This window comes from Peromyscus leucopus, chromosome 3 (genome assembly GCF_004664715.2).
Source record: "Peromyscus leucopus breed LL Stock chromosome 3, UCI_PerLeu_2.1, whole genome shotgun sequence".
NCBI lineage: Eukaryota > Metazoa > Chordata > Mammalia > Rodentia > Cricetidae > Peromyscus > Peromyscus leucopus.
In genome coordinates this window covers 4,859,647-4,875,790 of record NC_051065.1, presented here as the reverse complement: position 1 = coordinate 4,875,790, position 16,144 = coordinate 4,859,647, and the positions used below count along the sequence as shown (strand labels likewise).

General features: G+C 40.6%; 2 protein-coding genes across 8 annotated transcripts in view; one reads left to right on the top strand and one right to left on the bottom strand.

Moving 5' to 3' along the window:
- Positions 1-16,144, top strand: part of Ptprz1 (protein tyrosine phosphatase receptor type Z1) — a 188,655-nt gene that overhangs the window by 156,096 nt on the left and 16,415 nt on the right. For 2 of the 7 annotated variants that reach the window (XM_028872995.2, XM_028872992.2), the window contains exons 16-22: positions 651-671; positions 864-960; positions 9,213-9,295; positions 10,763-10,897; positions 12,152-12,286; positions 13,476-13,639; positions 15,472-15,607. In XM_028872995.2, the coding sequence (XP_028728828.1) occupies positions 651-671; positions 864-960; positions 9,213-9,295; positions 10,763-10,897; positions 12,152-12,286; positions 13,476-13,639; positions 15,472-15,607 (771 nt within the window). Of the gene's footprint in view, positions 1-650; positions 672-863; positions 961-9,212; positions 9,296-10,762; positions 10,898-12,151; positions 12,287-13,457; positions 13,640-15,471; positions 15,608-16,144 lie in introns of all 7 variants that reach the window. The other 5 variants (XM_037203493.1, XM_037203491.1, XM_028872997.2 and 2 more) reach the window with 3 other exon arrangements.
- On the bottom strand, positions 2,677-3,204 carry LOC114695607 (proline-rich nuclear receptor coactivator 2-like). Its single transcript, XM_028873000.2, has one exon. It carries the CDS (start codon positions 3,184-3,186, stop codon positions 2,767-2,769), a length of 420 nt encoding a protein of 139 aa, XP_028728833.1. The 5' UTR covers positions 3,187-3,204; the 3' UTR covers positions 2,677-2,766.

Genomic DNA, 16,144 nt, shown 5'->3' with positions numbered 1-16,144 from the left:
AACTGATGTGTTTAGATAGGAAATACTTCTGGAGAAATCTTTAATCCATTTTAATAGAAAGTTAGCCAAACTTTTTCTGTGCCCATTGAAGTTTTTTTTAAACTGTTCTACTAGTTAAATCTATACAAAGCTTTTTAAAATTTTGTTTCAAAATGACAGTGTCTGTTATTTAAACTCTTCTGGGATTATTTAATGTTTTGACAACCCTAAATCTGTTATAAACCACCTAATAGGAAGCTGTTTATTCCATAAAATAACTCAAAAAATGTATCACTAATTCAGAGTTTCAAATAGTGCTATTGAGGTCAATTCAAACTATATTTGTACATTAGCAAATCCAATTATTATGACAAAATGGGCTATGGGATATGTGGTTGTTATTTGCATTTTCAATACTCATCATATTATACTCGCATCCCCATTTAAACATGTTGTTTTTTTCATTTGCATAATTAGATTCCAAATTATTAGGCGTTTTGATTTGCATGCAACTGTTTGAAACATTCTGTTGTGTTTAGTATGTGACAAATGTATTTATTGCATGATCATAGTTTTCCATTGTAAACCTAATATGAACACTTTCTTTTCTCATTTGTCGTGTGCTGTGGAATTTGATTTCTTTACTTTTTTGGCATTCATTTCCTCATTAGACACTGAAAGAGTTTTACCAGGTAAGGCATTATTTCACTGCATTTTCTTTTAGCCAAGAAGTAGTTGTAACATATAAATATGTACATGTATATGTATATATGTATACATTTTTCTTGCTAGACTATTTTATTTGTTTTGTCTCCCATATATTTAAAGGCACTTGTTTTGAAAGAATTCATGCTAAAATGTTTTGCATGCCACTTTTTTTCCAGGAAGTACAGAGCTGTACTGTTGACTTAGGTATTACAGCAGACAGCTCCAATCATCCAGACAACAAGCACAAGAACAGATACGTCAATATTGTAGCTTGTAAGTACATTCTTTACTCAGCTGACTGCAACATCATCAGTGCTGTCCTGTTTTGACTGATGTCCTCACATCATTTGCCGATGGACCTCAGTGGGGGTGTTACAAGGCCTGTGTGATCAGGGAGAGAATTTTCTGCCTGCTAATACTAGTATTACACTAAGGTCACATCAGCACATGGCATGGGTTTCCTTCATACACAAGGAGCTCCAGTTTTAATCCAGTCTTTTCCTCAAGCCCGTAGACTGTATTTCTCTAACTGAGGTTTCAGCCATTGTTTGTAGTCTACAATCTGACTTCTTAGGATCCACTTGCTCTTAATGAAGTTACGAACCTGCTGAGCTTCTCTTGACCTCCTCTTTCTGCTCCTCCCTGCACTTGCTTTCACCCTTTCTTGGAATTCTTCCTGGGCTTGGCAAGGGATCTGCTAAAGATACTCTTTTCTTTCATTCCTCCCTCTGATGTTTTCTTAGCTGCATTTTCCCTCATCCTTGAGCAGCATTGGCTCTTCCATCCTTAACTCGGTTTTATTTCTTTTTTTTTTCTTTTTTTGTTGGGGGGGAGGAAAAAAGTTTTATTTCTGAATTTCATGCTTCAAAATCAGATCATAATTTTATGAACTTGTCCCTTAGGATACTCAGTATTTGGTTTGGGTGGTATCTGGTCTGAACTTAATTGAGGAAATACAAATTGGCTACTTTGCTTATAAGCTCTGAAAAGTAACTTGCTCTTGGGGTTAAATGTGCTAAAGATTACTTTGCATAAATAATCCTGGGTCACACTTAATCATCAGCTACTTGCAGGATTTGATAAAGCCAAAATGAGTCTTTGGGTTTAAAAAGGTCAGGGAGAGAATCTTATGCTGCATCTTACATCTCTTTTTAAAAACAGGAAAAGCTTAAAGCCTTTCATTATTAAAACTCAATACAATAAATTGACTTTGTATGGGTCACAATCACATCAATTACATCGATGCACTAGCACTTAAGCACAAGGGCAATCTTTAAAAACTGGAGACATTTAAAATAAGGCCATAGTATAAAAAACAGTTCATGGTCTTATATTCAGCAAATTCACACTAAAAATAGTCTCTTTTTGTAGAATAAAGGCCAGGAAAGCTTTACATATGCTACAAGCTCATTACATGTATTTACATGGCTCTTTTCTTCCCTGTGTATTTAATTTTCACACACACAACTGACTCCCTGCTTCAAGTAAGCTTTGTAGGCATGAGGCCAGGTCACCTCAGTAGCTATGGAAGATGCTAGCGAAGAAAAACGTCATTGGAAAGCTATTCAGTATTTGTTTTTGGAAAAGGTTTGGTGTACAAATGCCTATCCACTGCATTTAAGAAATTTTGGGCTATCTACTTGGCTTCATTCTAATAAGCTCCAATTGCCCTTTACACATTTACCACTGTACAACTTAAGATGCAGCTATTTTATAAGATGCCCATGATATTATGGTTTGGGTGTCCCTAGAACATTTAACTGAACTGTGCACCTTGTTTGGAGTCTTTGTATATCTTAGCTAAATGCTTATTATCTAATCCCCCTCCCCACCCCCATTTTCCTGCTAGACAACAAAGTTGATTACTGTTCCCAAAATCTAAGCTTGAATTTAGTTAGCAAAACTACGAAGCAGAATTAGTTAAATTATCCCTACACTATTATAATATAGTGCACACAGGGCATAAATCAAATGTCTGCTTATACTTGTAAACTAGCACTTCTATAAAAATTCCCTAAAGTCAAATCAACTGATAGCTACGTATGAACATCACAGAATTTAAAATTAGTACTTAGGATTTTAAACCTGTACTTTAAGTAGGGTTTTAAGTTGAAATGTCATTATTTCCTTATCTGAAGGGTTCAATGAACCAGGAAGCCAGTGGCTTGGTGGCTTGGGGAGAACACTTGATGATGGTGGTTCACTAAATTTGTCTCCGGCATAGTTCTGATTAACCTGAGACTTAAAAAGCAAGCTCGGTCTTGATAAGCTAGCATTCCAGTTTGGGTTGTTAGAAAGGCTCTTGTTGTTTCCCCCATTCTGCATGGCCTGCCACGCAGCTGCCGATGGAGCGTACCCTTGTCCTCTTCCTTTTTTCTTATGAACGATCCTCATCTGGGAATTCCGATCCTTGGTCTTCTGTCTGTTGTGCTGTTGTTGGTTCTTACTAACATTTCTAGATTGAGGGGCTGGAATGTTATCCCTCTCTCCACCTCTCATCTTCAGCTTCTCTGTCACCTTTCAGTCTGCGTTTCAGATTGCAGGATCTCCACTCCTCGTCCTCTTCCTTGCTGCCAAGCCCAGGGTAAGAGATGCTGCTTCCTGCTAGATCCTTTCGGTTGTCTCATGAGTAAGTTTTCATGAGCCATTCTGCTGATCTCAGCCTAGTGCTGAGGCCAACATCCAGTCTCCTCAGCACACAAGTTTGAGAGAAGTCCTAGGGACGTCGAGTTGGCAGCTGCAGGGCACCACTCCCTCTCGGTCCCCAAACCTCTCTCCCTTCCCAGGGAGAACGATGCACGGATCAAACACTGCCCATGAGCGAGTCACACACCACATTTCCATCTTCCACCAACCTTCTCCTGCCTTTACTGACAAAATGCGCAGTTCTGTTTCTCTCTTCCTTCTGTCTCCATCTTTCTTCACTCTTGTTATAGCACTTGTTCCTCCCATCTTCACTCCCATCCAGATCCACTCTGTCTCTCATTAGAAAATAACAGGCTGGCCTGGAGAGATGGCTCAGAGGTTAAGAGCACTGACTGCTCTTCCAGAGGTCCTGAGTTCAATTCCCAGCAACCAAATGGTGGCTCACAACCATCTGTGATGAGATCTGGTGCCCTCTTCTGGCCTGCAGTCATACATGCTGTATACATAATAAATAAATAAATCTTTAAAGGAAAAAAAAAAAAAAACAGGTTTCTAAGAGGTAAGAACAAAACATAACAAAATAGAACAGAATAAGATAAAGCAAAAACCGTGACATCGAGATTGCACAAGGCCTAATCCAGTCCCATGGGGGATCGGGATGGGTCCCTGGTGCATGAGCGGGCTTTTTGGAGCCCAGTGACTAAGGTGCAGGGGGAGGGACTTGGATCTGCCTCAGCTGAATGTCCCAGGTCCTGCTAACTCCCCCTGGGAGACCTTGACTTGGAGGAGGTGGGAATAGGGGGTGGGTTGTGGGAGAAGGCTGAGAGGCGGAAAGAGGGAGGAGGGGGAATCTGTGGTTGATGTAAAATGAATAGAAAATTTCTTAATAATGAAAACAATAGAAAAAAAAAAAAGAAAGAAATCGCACAAGGCAAACCAATAGAAGGAAAAGAGACCAAGAGAAGGCACAAGAGTCAGAAAACCACTCGTTCATACTCAGGAGTCCCATAAAAACACTAAACTGAAAGCCATAATATGTGCTCAGAGACCTGATGCAAATCTGTGAAAGCCCTGTGCTTGCCGATTCAGTCCCTGTGAGTTCATAGGAGCTTCGCTTGGCTGATTCAGAGGGATGTGCTCCCCTGGGGTCCTCCATCCCCTCTGGCTCTTATGCTCTTTCTGCCTCTTCTTCCATGGGATTCCTTGAGCACTAAAGGGGAGGATTTGGTGGAGATGTCCCGTTTTGAGCTGGATGTTCTCTTCTCCTGTGTCTGTGATGTCTGGCCCTGTGGGGGGTGGGTCTCTGTATTTGCCCCCATCTGCTGCAGGAGGAAGTTTCTTTCATGACGACTGAATAGGGCACTGATCTGTGAATATAGTAGAATACCACTCAGAGTCATTTTATCACTAATTCTTTTTTTTTCTTTAAAGACCAGTATTATTTGATTTTACTATAGGTCTCTGGGCTATATAGTCTCTGGTTTTTAATCATCTAAGCAGTGTCTGGTATGGGTGCCATCTCATGGAGTGGGCGTTAGGTCAATTCAGACATTGATTGGTTGCTGCCACAAGCTTTGTGCCACCATTGCCATAGCGTATTTTGAAAGGCAGGGCAGCATTGTAGATGGAAGGTTTTATGACTGGGTTGGTGTATGTTTCTCTTTTGGTAGCCTGCAGAGTATCCTCTCCATATCTTGAAATCTGGCTTCATGTTCCTTCCTCCCTCTAAGGGGGAAAAAATGTAAAAACTTCTGGCCTTTCTCCTGTGAGGGTTAGATGGCTTCCTAAGTACATGCATCCTAACCACAAGGTCCCTTACATTCTGGTTCGAGTCTAGCCTACAGGTCTGCATATCCCTCCCTTTAATTATCATGTTCTCTTCGGTAGTTGGCATAGATGTTGTCTCCCTTTCTAAGGGACTCATGCAAGCATTTGCTTTTTAGCAGAGGATTCTACTACAGATTTGTTTCTTCCCCTGAGATAGTTATCCTGGTTACATTAGGAAGGAACAGAGATTGACATTTGTTGAGCACCTGCTATTTCCTTAGCGTTGTAAACAGTACTATTTCCCTCCCCCACACACTAAACAACATTGTAAACAGTACTGTTTCCTCCCACACAGTAAACAACATTGTAAACAGTACTATTTCCCCACACACACACTAAACAACATTGTAAACAGTACTGTTTCCTCCCACACACACTAAACTACATTGTAAACAGTACTGTTTCCCTCCCCCACACACACACTAAACAACATTGTAAACAGTACTGTTTCCTCCCCCACACAGTAAACAACATTGTAAACAGTACTATTTCCCTCCCCCCAACACTAAACAACATTGTAAACAGTACTGTTTCCTCCCACACACTAAACAACATTGTAAACAGTACTGTTTCCTCCCCCACACACTAAACAACATTGTAAACAGTACTGTTTCCTCCCCCACACACTAAACAACATTGTAAACAGTACTGTTTCCCTCCCCCACACACTAAACAACATTGTAAACAGTACTGTTTCCTCCCCCACACAGTAAACAACATTGTAAACAGTTCTATTTCCCTCCCCCACACACTAAACAACATTGTAAACAGAACTGTTTCCCACACACACACTAAACAACATTGTAAACAGTACTGTTTCCCTCCCCCACACACTAAACAACATTGTAAACAGTACTGTTTCCCCCACACACTAAACAACATTGTAAACAGTACTGTTTCCTTCCCCACACACACAGTAAACAACATTGTAAACAGTACTGTTTCCCTCCCCCACACACTAAACAACATTGTAAACAGTACTGTTTCCTCCCCCACACACTAAACAACATTGTAAACAGTACTGTTTCCCTCCCCCACACACTAAACAACATTGTAAACAGTACTCTTTCCCCCCCACACACACTAAACAACATTGTAAACAGTACTGTTTCCTCCCCCACACAGTAAACAACATTGTAAACAGTTCTATTTCCCTCCCACACACACTAAACTACATTGTAAACAGAACTGTTTCCCCCACACACTAAAGAACATTGTAAACAGTACTGTTTCCCCCACACACACACTAAACAACATTGTAAACAGTACTGTTTCCCACACACACACTAAACAACATTGTAAACAGTACTGTTTCCCTCCCCCACACACTAAACAACATTGTAAACAGTACTGTTTCCCTCCCCCACACACACTAAACAACATTGTAAACAGTACTGTTTCCCCCACACACTAAACAACATTGTAAACAGTACTGTTTCCCCCACACACACTAAACATTGTAAACAGTACTGTTTCCCTCCCCCACACACTAAACAACATTGTAAACAGTACTGTTTCCCTCCCCCACACACTAAACAACATTGTAAACAGTACTGTTTCCCCCACACACACTAAACATTGTAAACAGTACTGTTTCCCTCCCCCACACACTAAACAACATTGTAAACAGTACTGTTTCCCTCCCCCACACACACTAAACAACATTGTAAACAGTACTGTTTCCCCCACACACACTAAACAACATTGTAAACAGTACTGTTTCCCTCCCCCACACACTAAACAACATTGTAAACAGTACTGTTTCCCCCACACACACTAAACAACATTGTAAACAGTACTGTTTCCTCCCACACACACTAAACAACATTGTAAACAGTACTGTTTCCCTCCCCCACACACTAAACAACATTGTAAACAGTACTGTTTCCCTCCCCCACACACTAAACAACATTGTAAACTGTACTGTTTCCCCCACACACACTAAACTACATTGTAAACAGTACTGTTTCCTCCCCCACACACTAAACAACATTGTAAACAGTACTGTTTCACACACACACACACTAAACAACATTGTAAACAGTACTGTTTCCCTCCCCACACACACTAAACAACATTGTAAACAGTACTGTTTCCCTCCCCCACACACTAAACAACATTGTAAACAGTACTGTTTCCTCCCACACACACTAAACAACATTGTAAACAGTACTGTTTCCCCCACACAGTAAACAACATTGTAAACAGTACTGTTTCCCTCCCCCACACACTAAACAACATTGTAAACAGTACTGTTTCCCTCCCCCACACACTAAACAACATTGTAAACAGTACTGTTTCCCTCCCCCACACACTAAACAACATTGTAAACAGTACTATTTCCTCCCCCACACACTAAACAACATTGTAAACAGTACTGTTTCCCCCACACACACACTAAACAACATTGTAAACAGTACTGTTTCCCTCCCCCACACACTAAACAACATTGTAAACAGTACTGTTTCCCCCACACAATAAACAACATTGTAAACAGTACTGTTTCCCTCCCCCACACACTAAACAACATTGTAAACAGTACTGTTTCCCACACACACACTAAACAACATTGTAAACAGTACTGTTTCCCACACACACACTAAACAACATTGTAAACAGTACTGTTTCCTCCCCCACACAGTAAACAACATTGTAAACAGTACTGTTTCCCTCCCCCACACACTAAACAACATTGTAAACAGTACTGTTTCCTCCCACACACTAAACAACATTGTAAACAGTACTGTTTCCCCCACACAGTAAACAACATTGTAAACAGTACTGTTTCCCACACACACTAAACAACATTGTAAACAGTACTGTTTCCTCCCACACACTAAACAACATTGTAAACAATACTGTTTCCCCCACACACACTAAACATTGTAAACAGTACTGTTTCCCTCCCCCACACACTAAACAACATTGTAAACAGTACTGTTTCCTCCCCCACACACACTAAACTACATTGTAAACAGTACTGTTTCCCCCCACACACACACTAAACAACATTGTAAACAGTACTGTTTCCCCCACACACACTAAACAACATTGTAAACAGTACTGTTTCCCTCCCCCACACAGTAAACAACTTGAAAAACAGGTACTGACAACTCTAGTTTAGAAATGAAGAAAAAACAATTTAGGAAGATGTGTTAGGAACAGAATATCGAAACAGGTCAGTCTGGCATCCAGACTCATCTTTCAGGAGCCATAAATCTATTTACATGTGTCTGTACTCATGTAGCCTGCTGCTGTCAGAGAAGATTGGTGTCAGGTGTCTTAATGGAATTGCCTCCATTTGATCAGCATTTACTTCCTTGTCCTTGTTTCAAACCCTTCCCAGAAACTCCCAGGGGTCCCTCTGCTTCCCTCGCTATTGCCTCTTCCTCTTCCAGCTTCCTGTTCAGTGTCTGCTGCCACTCTTCCTCAGCTCTGTGAAGCTTCCTTCACTCTTCTCCCATGTGGCATGCCCCTCCCTGTTCCTAGTCCCTGGACCATTGTTTAAAATCCGTCTAAGATGCAAGCATCAGATCCCAGCCTCTTTGAAAACTGGTTATTGCCTTATGCCGGTGGTGCTCAACCTTCCTAATGCTGCGACCCTTCAATACAGTTCCTCATGCTGTGGTGACCCCCAACCATAAAATTACTCCGTTGCTACTTCATAACTGTAATTTTGCTACTGTTAGGAATCATAATGTAAATATCTGATATGCGACCCTATGGGAGTGTGACCCACAGGTTGAGAACCACTTCCTTATATCAATATAGTGTCTACCTCACATTTCTCTTGGCACTGGAACCTCCCTCTTGGCACCTGGACATCACTTTCTGGGTGTTCTAGCCTCACTGCATGAGAAACTTATAAATCTGAGATGCTTGTCCATTTGTCTTGGTTACATTTGTCCAATCAGTATGGCCCATACTTACTAAAGTATATTATTTTATGTTGAGTTTAATTTTACAATAAAATTATGATGCAAATATAGACGATCTTTCTTATGAAGAAAAACCTGTTCTTTAGTGAAATATATTCTTTTTTGTTGTTCCAGATGATCATAGCAGGGTTAAGCTTACACAACTTGCTGAAAAAGACGGGAAAGTGACAGACTACATCAATGCCAATTATGTTGACGTAAGCATATTTGACTTAAAATTGTATGGAAATTTCATAAAGCCCTGAATTTTTTCATGCCACAATGGTATACATATACCATTGTAAAATAAATGTTTTCTGGTGTAATGAAAATGCAAACAAACTGAATAAATTGTAGGAGAGCCTGTGGCTACAGGACTTTAGATTAAATAATACTGTTCTCCTTGCGTTATTTTTTAAGAGGGAGGGAATTCGGGCTAAAGCATACATTCCAGACAGAATATGTAGATATTAAGATAGACTGATAACTCTATAAGTGTAAGGGTATAGGTCTAGTACTTAGTGTGAATTTTCTCATAGTTCCTGACACAATGTTATATATATATCACAGATGATCAATAAATCTAAACTGAGAATTCCCCATGATAGTACTAAACAACAGGCAAATGATATTGGGAAGATAGTATTCAGCTTCAACGATTTTAAGCAAACTCATGACATCAGCTTTATTGCATTCTTCAGAATGGCAGATAATGCCAGAACTTACTTAACTTTCCCAGTGTGGTCAACTGAATGTCAGCACAACTCTGTTATTTCCCTGGCTCTAGTTTCACAGTCTAGTAGTCTTCATGTTAATGCTACATTCAACACTGAGTTCAGAGAAGTGAGTTTCTACCTGTAGAATGTATTCATTATCAGCATCCACTTCCTCCTTCCAGGGGAAGCCATTTATGCATTAAAAGGATGTGAGCTTGGGAGGTATAACTGCTTGGAATTCCAACCCTGCCACTGACTAGCAATGAGACTGGGAAGTCACTTAACTTGGAATTCCAGCTTTGCCACTGACTAGCAGTGATACTGGGAAGTCATTTAACTGCTTGGAATTCCAGCTCTGCCACTAACTAGCAATGATACTAGGAAGTCATTTAACTGTTTGGAATTTCAGCTCTGCCACTGACTAGTAATGACACTGGGACGTCATTTAACTCCTCTGAGATTCAGTTTCCTCATCACCAACTCAGGACTGATGCTTCCATTTTGTCCAGATGATAAATTAGAGCTGTGTTTGCAAAGCATCAGTACAACACTGCTTGCTTCTTAAGAGACATCTGGCAATGATTAGCCAGGTTCAATGTCCCCAAGGAGAAGAAAGAGGTCATAATTCTAGCACTTTCTTAACTATAGACAACTGAGCTTATTGCATGAAAAACATTTCAAAATAACACAATTATGGACTAGACTTTAAGCATAGTAAATAGTTTTGGACCAAATGCCTCCAGTGCAGAGATGCAAGTCTACGGTTTTCTCAAGAGAACTCATTAAGTTTTACAAAAATTAAAGCTGAAGGGAAATTACTAACCGTACTAGTGCTACCATTGTTCTACAGCTCTGCAAGTTCTTTGTGTGGTTTTCTAATGTTGAAAAGGGGTGTTGACCTTAGATTCCACAGTTTGAAACAAGTGTGTAATTCAGGTAACAAGACATACTTGTGATTTGTTTCTTCAGGGCTACAATAGACCAAAGGCTTACATTGCTGCCCAGGGTCCACTGAAGTCCACAGCAGAAGACTTCTGGAGAATGATATGGGAGCATAATGTGGAAGTCATCGTTATGATAACAAACCTTGTGGAGAAAGGAAGAGTACGTAGTCACCTGTCAGACATCCCCCATATCAGTGAGGGGTGCTTTTAGTTGGATAATTTTATTTTGTTTTGAGTCATCTGTCAGACATCCCCCATATCAGTGAGGGGTGCTTTTAGTTAGATAATTTTATTTTGTTTTGTTTTCTAAGACAGGGTTTTGTGTAACCCAGGCTAATTGCAAACTCTCTATGAAGTTGATCTTGATTTTCTAATCACCTCTACCTCCAGGGCTATGAAATCATTCCCACCTGTTTCTAATTTCTGATACAGTCATTATTAGAAAGCAGCAAAAATTATGAAAGATAATTGATATTCTTCCTAATTATTTGTATCTTATATGCATGGGTGTTTTACCTGTGTGTACATCTGTGCACACATGCCTGGTGCCCATGGAGGCCAGAAGAGGACATTGGATCCCCAGATACTGGTATTACAATTTGTGAGTTGCTATGTGGTTGCTAGGAGTTGAACCCAGGTCCTCTGGAAGAGCAACAATTGCTCTTAACTGCTGAACCAGCTCCCCAGCCCCATAGTATTCATTCTAGTATCATGACAACTCAAAGAAAACTGTTGATACTATCAATCAAAATGTTTTATCATTAGGAATAAAGTTACCTACTTGTTCAGTGCATTCTTAATGATGTAAGGAAAAGTAAGTTGAACTCATAAAAACCAATGAAGAGCAACATAGGTTTCAATTTGTTGAACCTAGATTTGAGTGCTGAGCCTATAGTAATTCAGTGCTCCCCGATTTACTTCCCTTGTCTGAAGTGGGGAACATGGGACTAGATCACCTGAGATTTCTTTCAGATTTATGATTCTATCTCTGGATCATCTACAATGGATTTGTCATCACTTAGGAAAAAAGAGACGATAGTTAAAAAGTGTAAGAGTTCATTAATGAGGCTGAAGAAATGAATGTGCCGGCTGCTCTTCCAGAGGACCCAGGTTTGAGTCCCAGAACCCATATGGAAGCTCACAATCATCTGTAACTTCAGTTCAGGGCACCCAATGCCATTTTCTGGCCTTTGTGGGCATAATTCACACAAGTGGTGCATAGCTGTACATGAAAAACACCCATACACATAAAAGAATATACAATAATAGTAATAGAGTCTATTTTAAAAATATGCAATAATAATAATAATAGTCTGTTCATGTCACTGTCCCAAATCTTTACTTATTTCAAGAGTGATATGCACATTGGATATTTGAAATTAGAAAATTACATATTTATGTTTTTCTTTTATAGAGAAAATGTGACCAGTACTGGCCTACCGATGGTAGTGAAGAATATGGAAGTTTCCTGGTCAACCAAAAGAATGTTCAGGTGCTTGCTTATTATACTGTGAGGAATTTCACCCTAAGAAACACAAAGATTAAAAAGGTAAGTGTTTCAGGATTTCTATAGGTGATAAAATGCCATGACCAAAAGCAACTTGGGGAAGAAAGGGTTTATTTCAGCTTTTGACTCCAGGCATCAGTCCATCACTGAAGGAAGACAGAGCAGGAACTCAAGGCAGGAGCCTGAGGCAGAGGCCATGGAGGAAAGCTGCATATTATCTTGCCTCTCATGGCTTCTTCCTCAGCCTGTTTTCTTGTAGCACCTAGGACCACCAGCCCAGGGGTGGTACTGCCCACAGTGAGCTGGTTCTCCCACATCAATCATCAGAAAGGAAAATGCACCACAGGTCTTGCCCATAGACCAATGTGGTGGGGGCATTTTCTCAATCAATGTTCCTTCTTCCGTAGTGACTCTAGCTTGTATAAAGTTGACACAAAAACTGCCTAATAAGTTGTAAATCATGGGTATATACCACCCATAGATGAACTGATAAAGAAAATTTGGAGCATATATTCACAATGACATATTATTCAGCCCTAGTAAATAATGGTAACTGTCATTTTGGACAATTTATCTGAACCTTGGAGACAGTATGTTAAGTGACACAAGGCAGAAACAGAAAGGCAAATGTGGCGTGGTCTTTTTTATATGTGGACTCAAGGAAAGTTGGACTTTCAGAGGTAGAGAGTAGAATGGTAGCTGCCAGGATGCATATAGAGAACTAGAGTGATGTCAACCAAAGGGTGCAAGAAGAGAACAGTTGAGAGATCTGCTGCAATTATAATTTTCAATGATGTATTACAGACTGAAAATATTCTTAGGGTAGATTTAAGTGTTCTCACCAAAAAGTTTGTGAAATAATGCATATGTTAATTGGCTTCATCTAGTGAGCCACATGTATCCAAAGTTAAAAGATGTTTATGCTGTACATCATAAATATTCATAACTCATATCTGTCCATTAAAATAAATTATAAAGTAAAATAATTGATGTATGTATCATCAGTTTGATGCATTCAATTTCTCTCTCTCTCTCTCTCTCTCTCTATATATATATATATATTCTCACCAAAAACTAAGTATATGAGGTAATATGTATGCTAATTAGTTTAATCTTGCCACCTCACAATGTATCCGTGCTTCAAGATATATATATATATCTATATATGCGCTGTACAGCATAAATACACATAATTCTTATTTGCTGCTATCAGCTGTCTGAACTCTTCCAGGGCTCTCAGAAAGGAAGATCCAGTGGGCGCCTAGTCACACAGTATCATTACACTCAGTGGCCTGACATGGGTGTTCCAGAGTACTCACTGCCGGTGCTGACCTTCGTGAGAAAGGCTGCCCAGGCCAAGCGCCATGCAGTGGGACCAGTTGTCGTCCACTGCAGGTGAGTCTCAGAAACGCGCTGCTAAGCTCCCAGAACTGCTTGCACTGGCACAAGGCGACTCGAGGAACAGCGTTGGCCAGACTAGAAGCGATTTCATGCAACAGGGGAAGCGAAATTATTTTCCCATCCTCATAGCATTGACCAGTAAGAACAAGTGGAAGGCTGAAAATGTCAGAGCAGCAGGTGCAGGTCTATCTGAATTTGGTTTCAGCTTATTCACTGTGTGAGACAGGGACAGCACTGTTTTGTTCTTAAACATCCATTTGCAACACACAACACCATAGGATGAAAATGCTTGAAATATCACCCTGTCCTGACTTAATCTGTTGTAGAGTTATCATGCCAGGTTTATATCGGAGAAAGTAAGGCACTCAGACTAGAAGAAATTTAGCAAAATAAACCTGGCACTGTTTTTTTTTAAATACCTTGGCCCCCCAAATCCCTTTCTTGTTTCCCCAACTTCTTGAAAGTCACATTGACTCTATTAGCAATTCACTGTTGCCCAGGAACAAGGATTTTCAAGAGGAGGCCGATAAATGGAAATAACACCATTGGGCAGGGGGGGGAAAGAGAACAGTTTGTACTGGATAAGCCACTCTAATGCTTTGCAGTTAAAATAATCGCAGCTAATACTGACCAAGTGTGGCGAGCTTCATAACTGCCAAAATCGCTTTCATTTTTCCACGAAGTATTTGCGTAGAGTCAGTGTTTTCACAGAAGGGACCGCTTGCCTTTGATACACAGCTCATCGACACATTCTAATCACCTACTTGGTCTTATTCTCAGATAAAGCTGGAGAGGTTGATCCTGAGGGTTTTTAATCTGGTAGCTTGACAATAAACTGGGGGAAACCAGAGAATGCAAGAAAACCAGCTTCTGAAGGTCAGGGATTGTCTCTCAGCAAAGGGACAAGGACCCGACCATCGGGCAGAACAGGCGCTAATTCTCACCGTCGTACTTGTGGGGACGTTTGAAAAGAAGCCCTGCCTGAGCTCTGTGCCTCAGACAGAGGCTTTGAAGCAGGTGGGCAATAATGGCCCTTTAGAAATGACAGGAGCTGTGCTTTATTCCTCGCAGTCTCGCTGAAATGAAGTTTTCAGCTGAAAGCCCCATCAACTTCTCTTTTTCTCATTAGTGTCAAAACCTTTGCAAACATGTCTACCTGGCAGCACAGACCCGGGGACCTTTGCCTTTCAGAGTTTGCTGAAGCTCCTGCTTCCTCGTCTCTCTAACTAAATGTCTATTACTCATCGTACCCCGATGCATCATATTTCATTGTGTAACAGGCAGTCAACAATAGCTGTTGGAACCATTTTTAAAACATCCCACAGAAACAGCCAGGCTGCCGAGCGCGCGCGCACGCGGTCTGGCCTACAGCAGAAACAAACGGAAAAGTAAATGTATTTGTTTTAAAGCACTACCCCAAACTGCCATACGGCTTATAATTTTATTTATTTATTTATTTATTTATTTATTTATTTATTTACATTATTTATTTATTGGTGTTTGTTGTTGTTGTTATTGTTGTTGTTGTTGTTGTTGTTTTGAGACAGGGTTTCTCTGTGTAGCCCTGGCTGCTCTGGGGAACTCACTCTGTAGACCTGGATGACCTCAAACTCACAGAGATCCACCAGCTTCTGCCTCCCAAGTGCTGGGATTAAAGACACTTGCGGTGGCCTGGTTCTGTTTATAATTTTACATCACTAAGTTTACATATGGCTTGTTTGCTTGGGGGATGAGGCGGATTTATCTCAGCGTGACAGCTAGCAGCGATCTGCTTTCACACCCCTTTGGTACGTGACACGAGTGTTCCTTTCTCTCCCTCTGACCAGTGCTGGCGTGGGGAGAACGGGGACATACATTGTGCTTGACAGCATGCTGCAGCAGATTCAACACGAAGGGACCGTCAACATATTTGGCTTCTTAAAACACATTCGTTCGCAAAGAAACTACTTGGTGCAAACGGAGGTATGACTTTTTTAAAATATATCTGTATTAGTCTAAAGTATGGAGGTGTCACTGAAATCTAGGTATGTTGGTCTCTGAGGATGGCCATAAGGAGGGACTACTTTATAGGAAGAGTAAAAACGGCAGAAATGCATTTGCTACAGTCGGAAGCCAGAAAAAAAATCCATCAGCGCAGTGTGGGCAGGGCTTGGGTCCTTCAGAAGCTTGGAGAGGTGTATGCTTCCTTGCCTTGTTTTGGATTCTGGTGGCTGCATATATCCTTCCTTGATCATAGGAGCCTTATTCTAATCTCTCCCTCTGTCTTCTCATGGCTATCTTCCCTCTGTGTCTAAATTCCCTCTTCTAATGTGAATGCCAGTCCCCACTCTACGCCAGCTGACCTGAAAGAAGCTAATTATATCTGTAGTGCCCTTATTTATATAAGTAAGACTATATTCAGAGGTATTCCTGTGTTGAACTTCAATTTATCTTTCAGGGAAATGCAATTCAACCTAGAACACTAAGTTACAAAGAAGTCGTGGACAGGCCAGCTAAATT

What these genes read in the sequence shown, in the direction of transcription:
- LOC114695607 (XM_028873000.2), bottom strand. Translation starts at nt 3,186, where the DNA reads ATGAGAGGTGGAGAGAGGGATAACATTCCAGCCCCTCAATCTAGAAAT.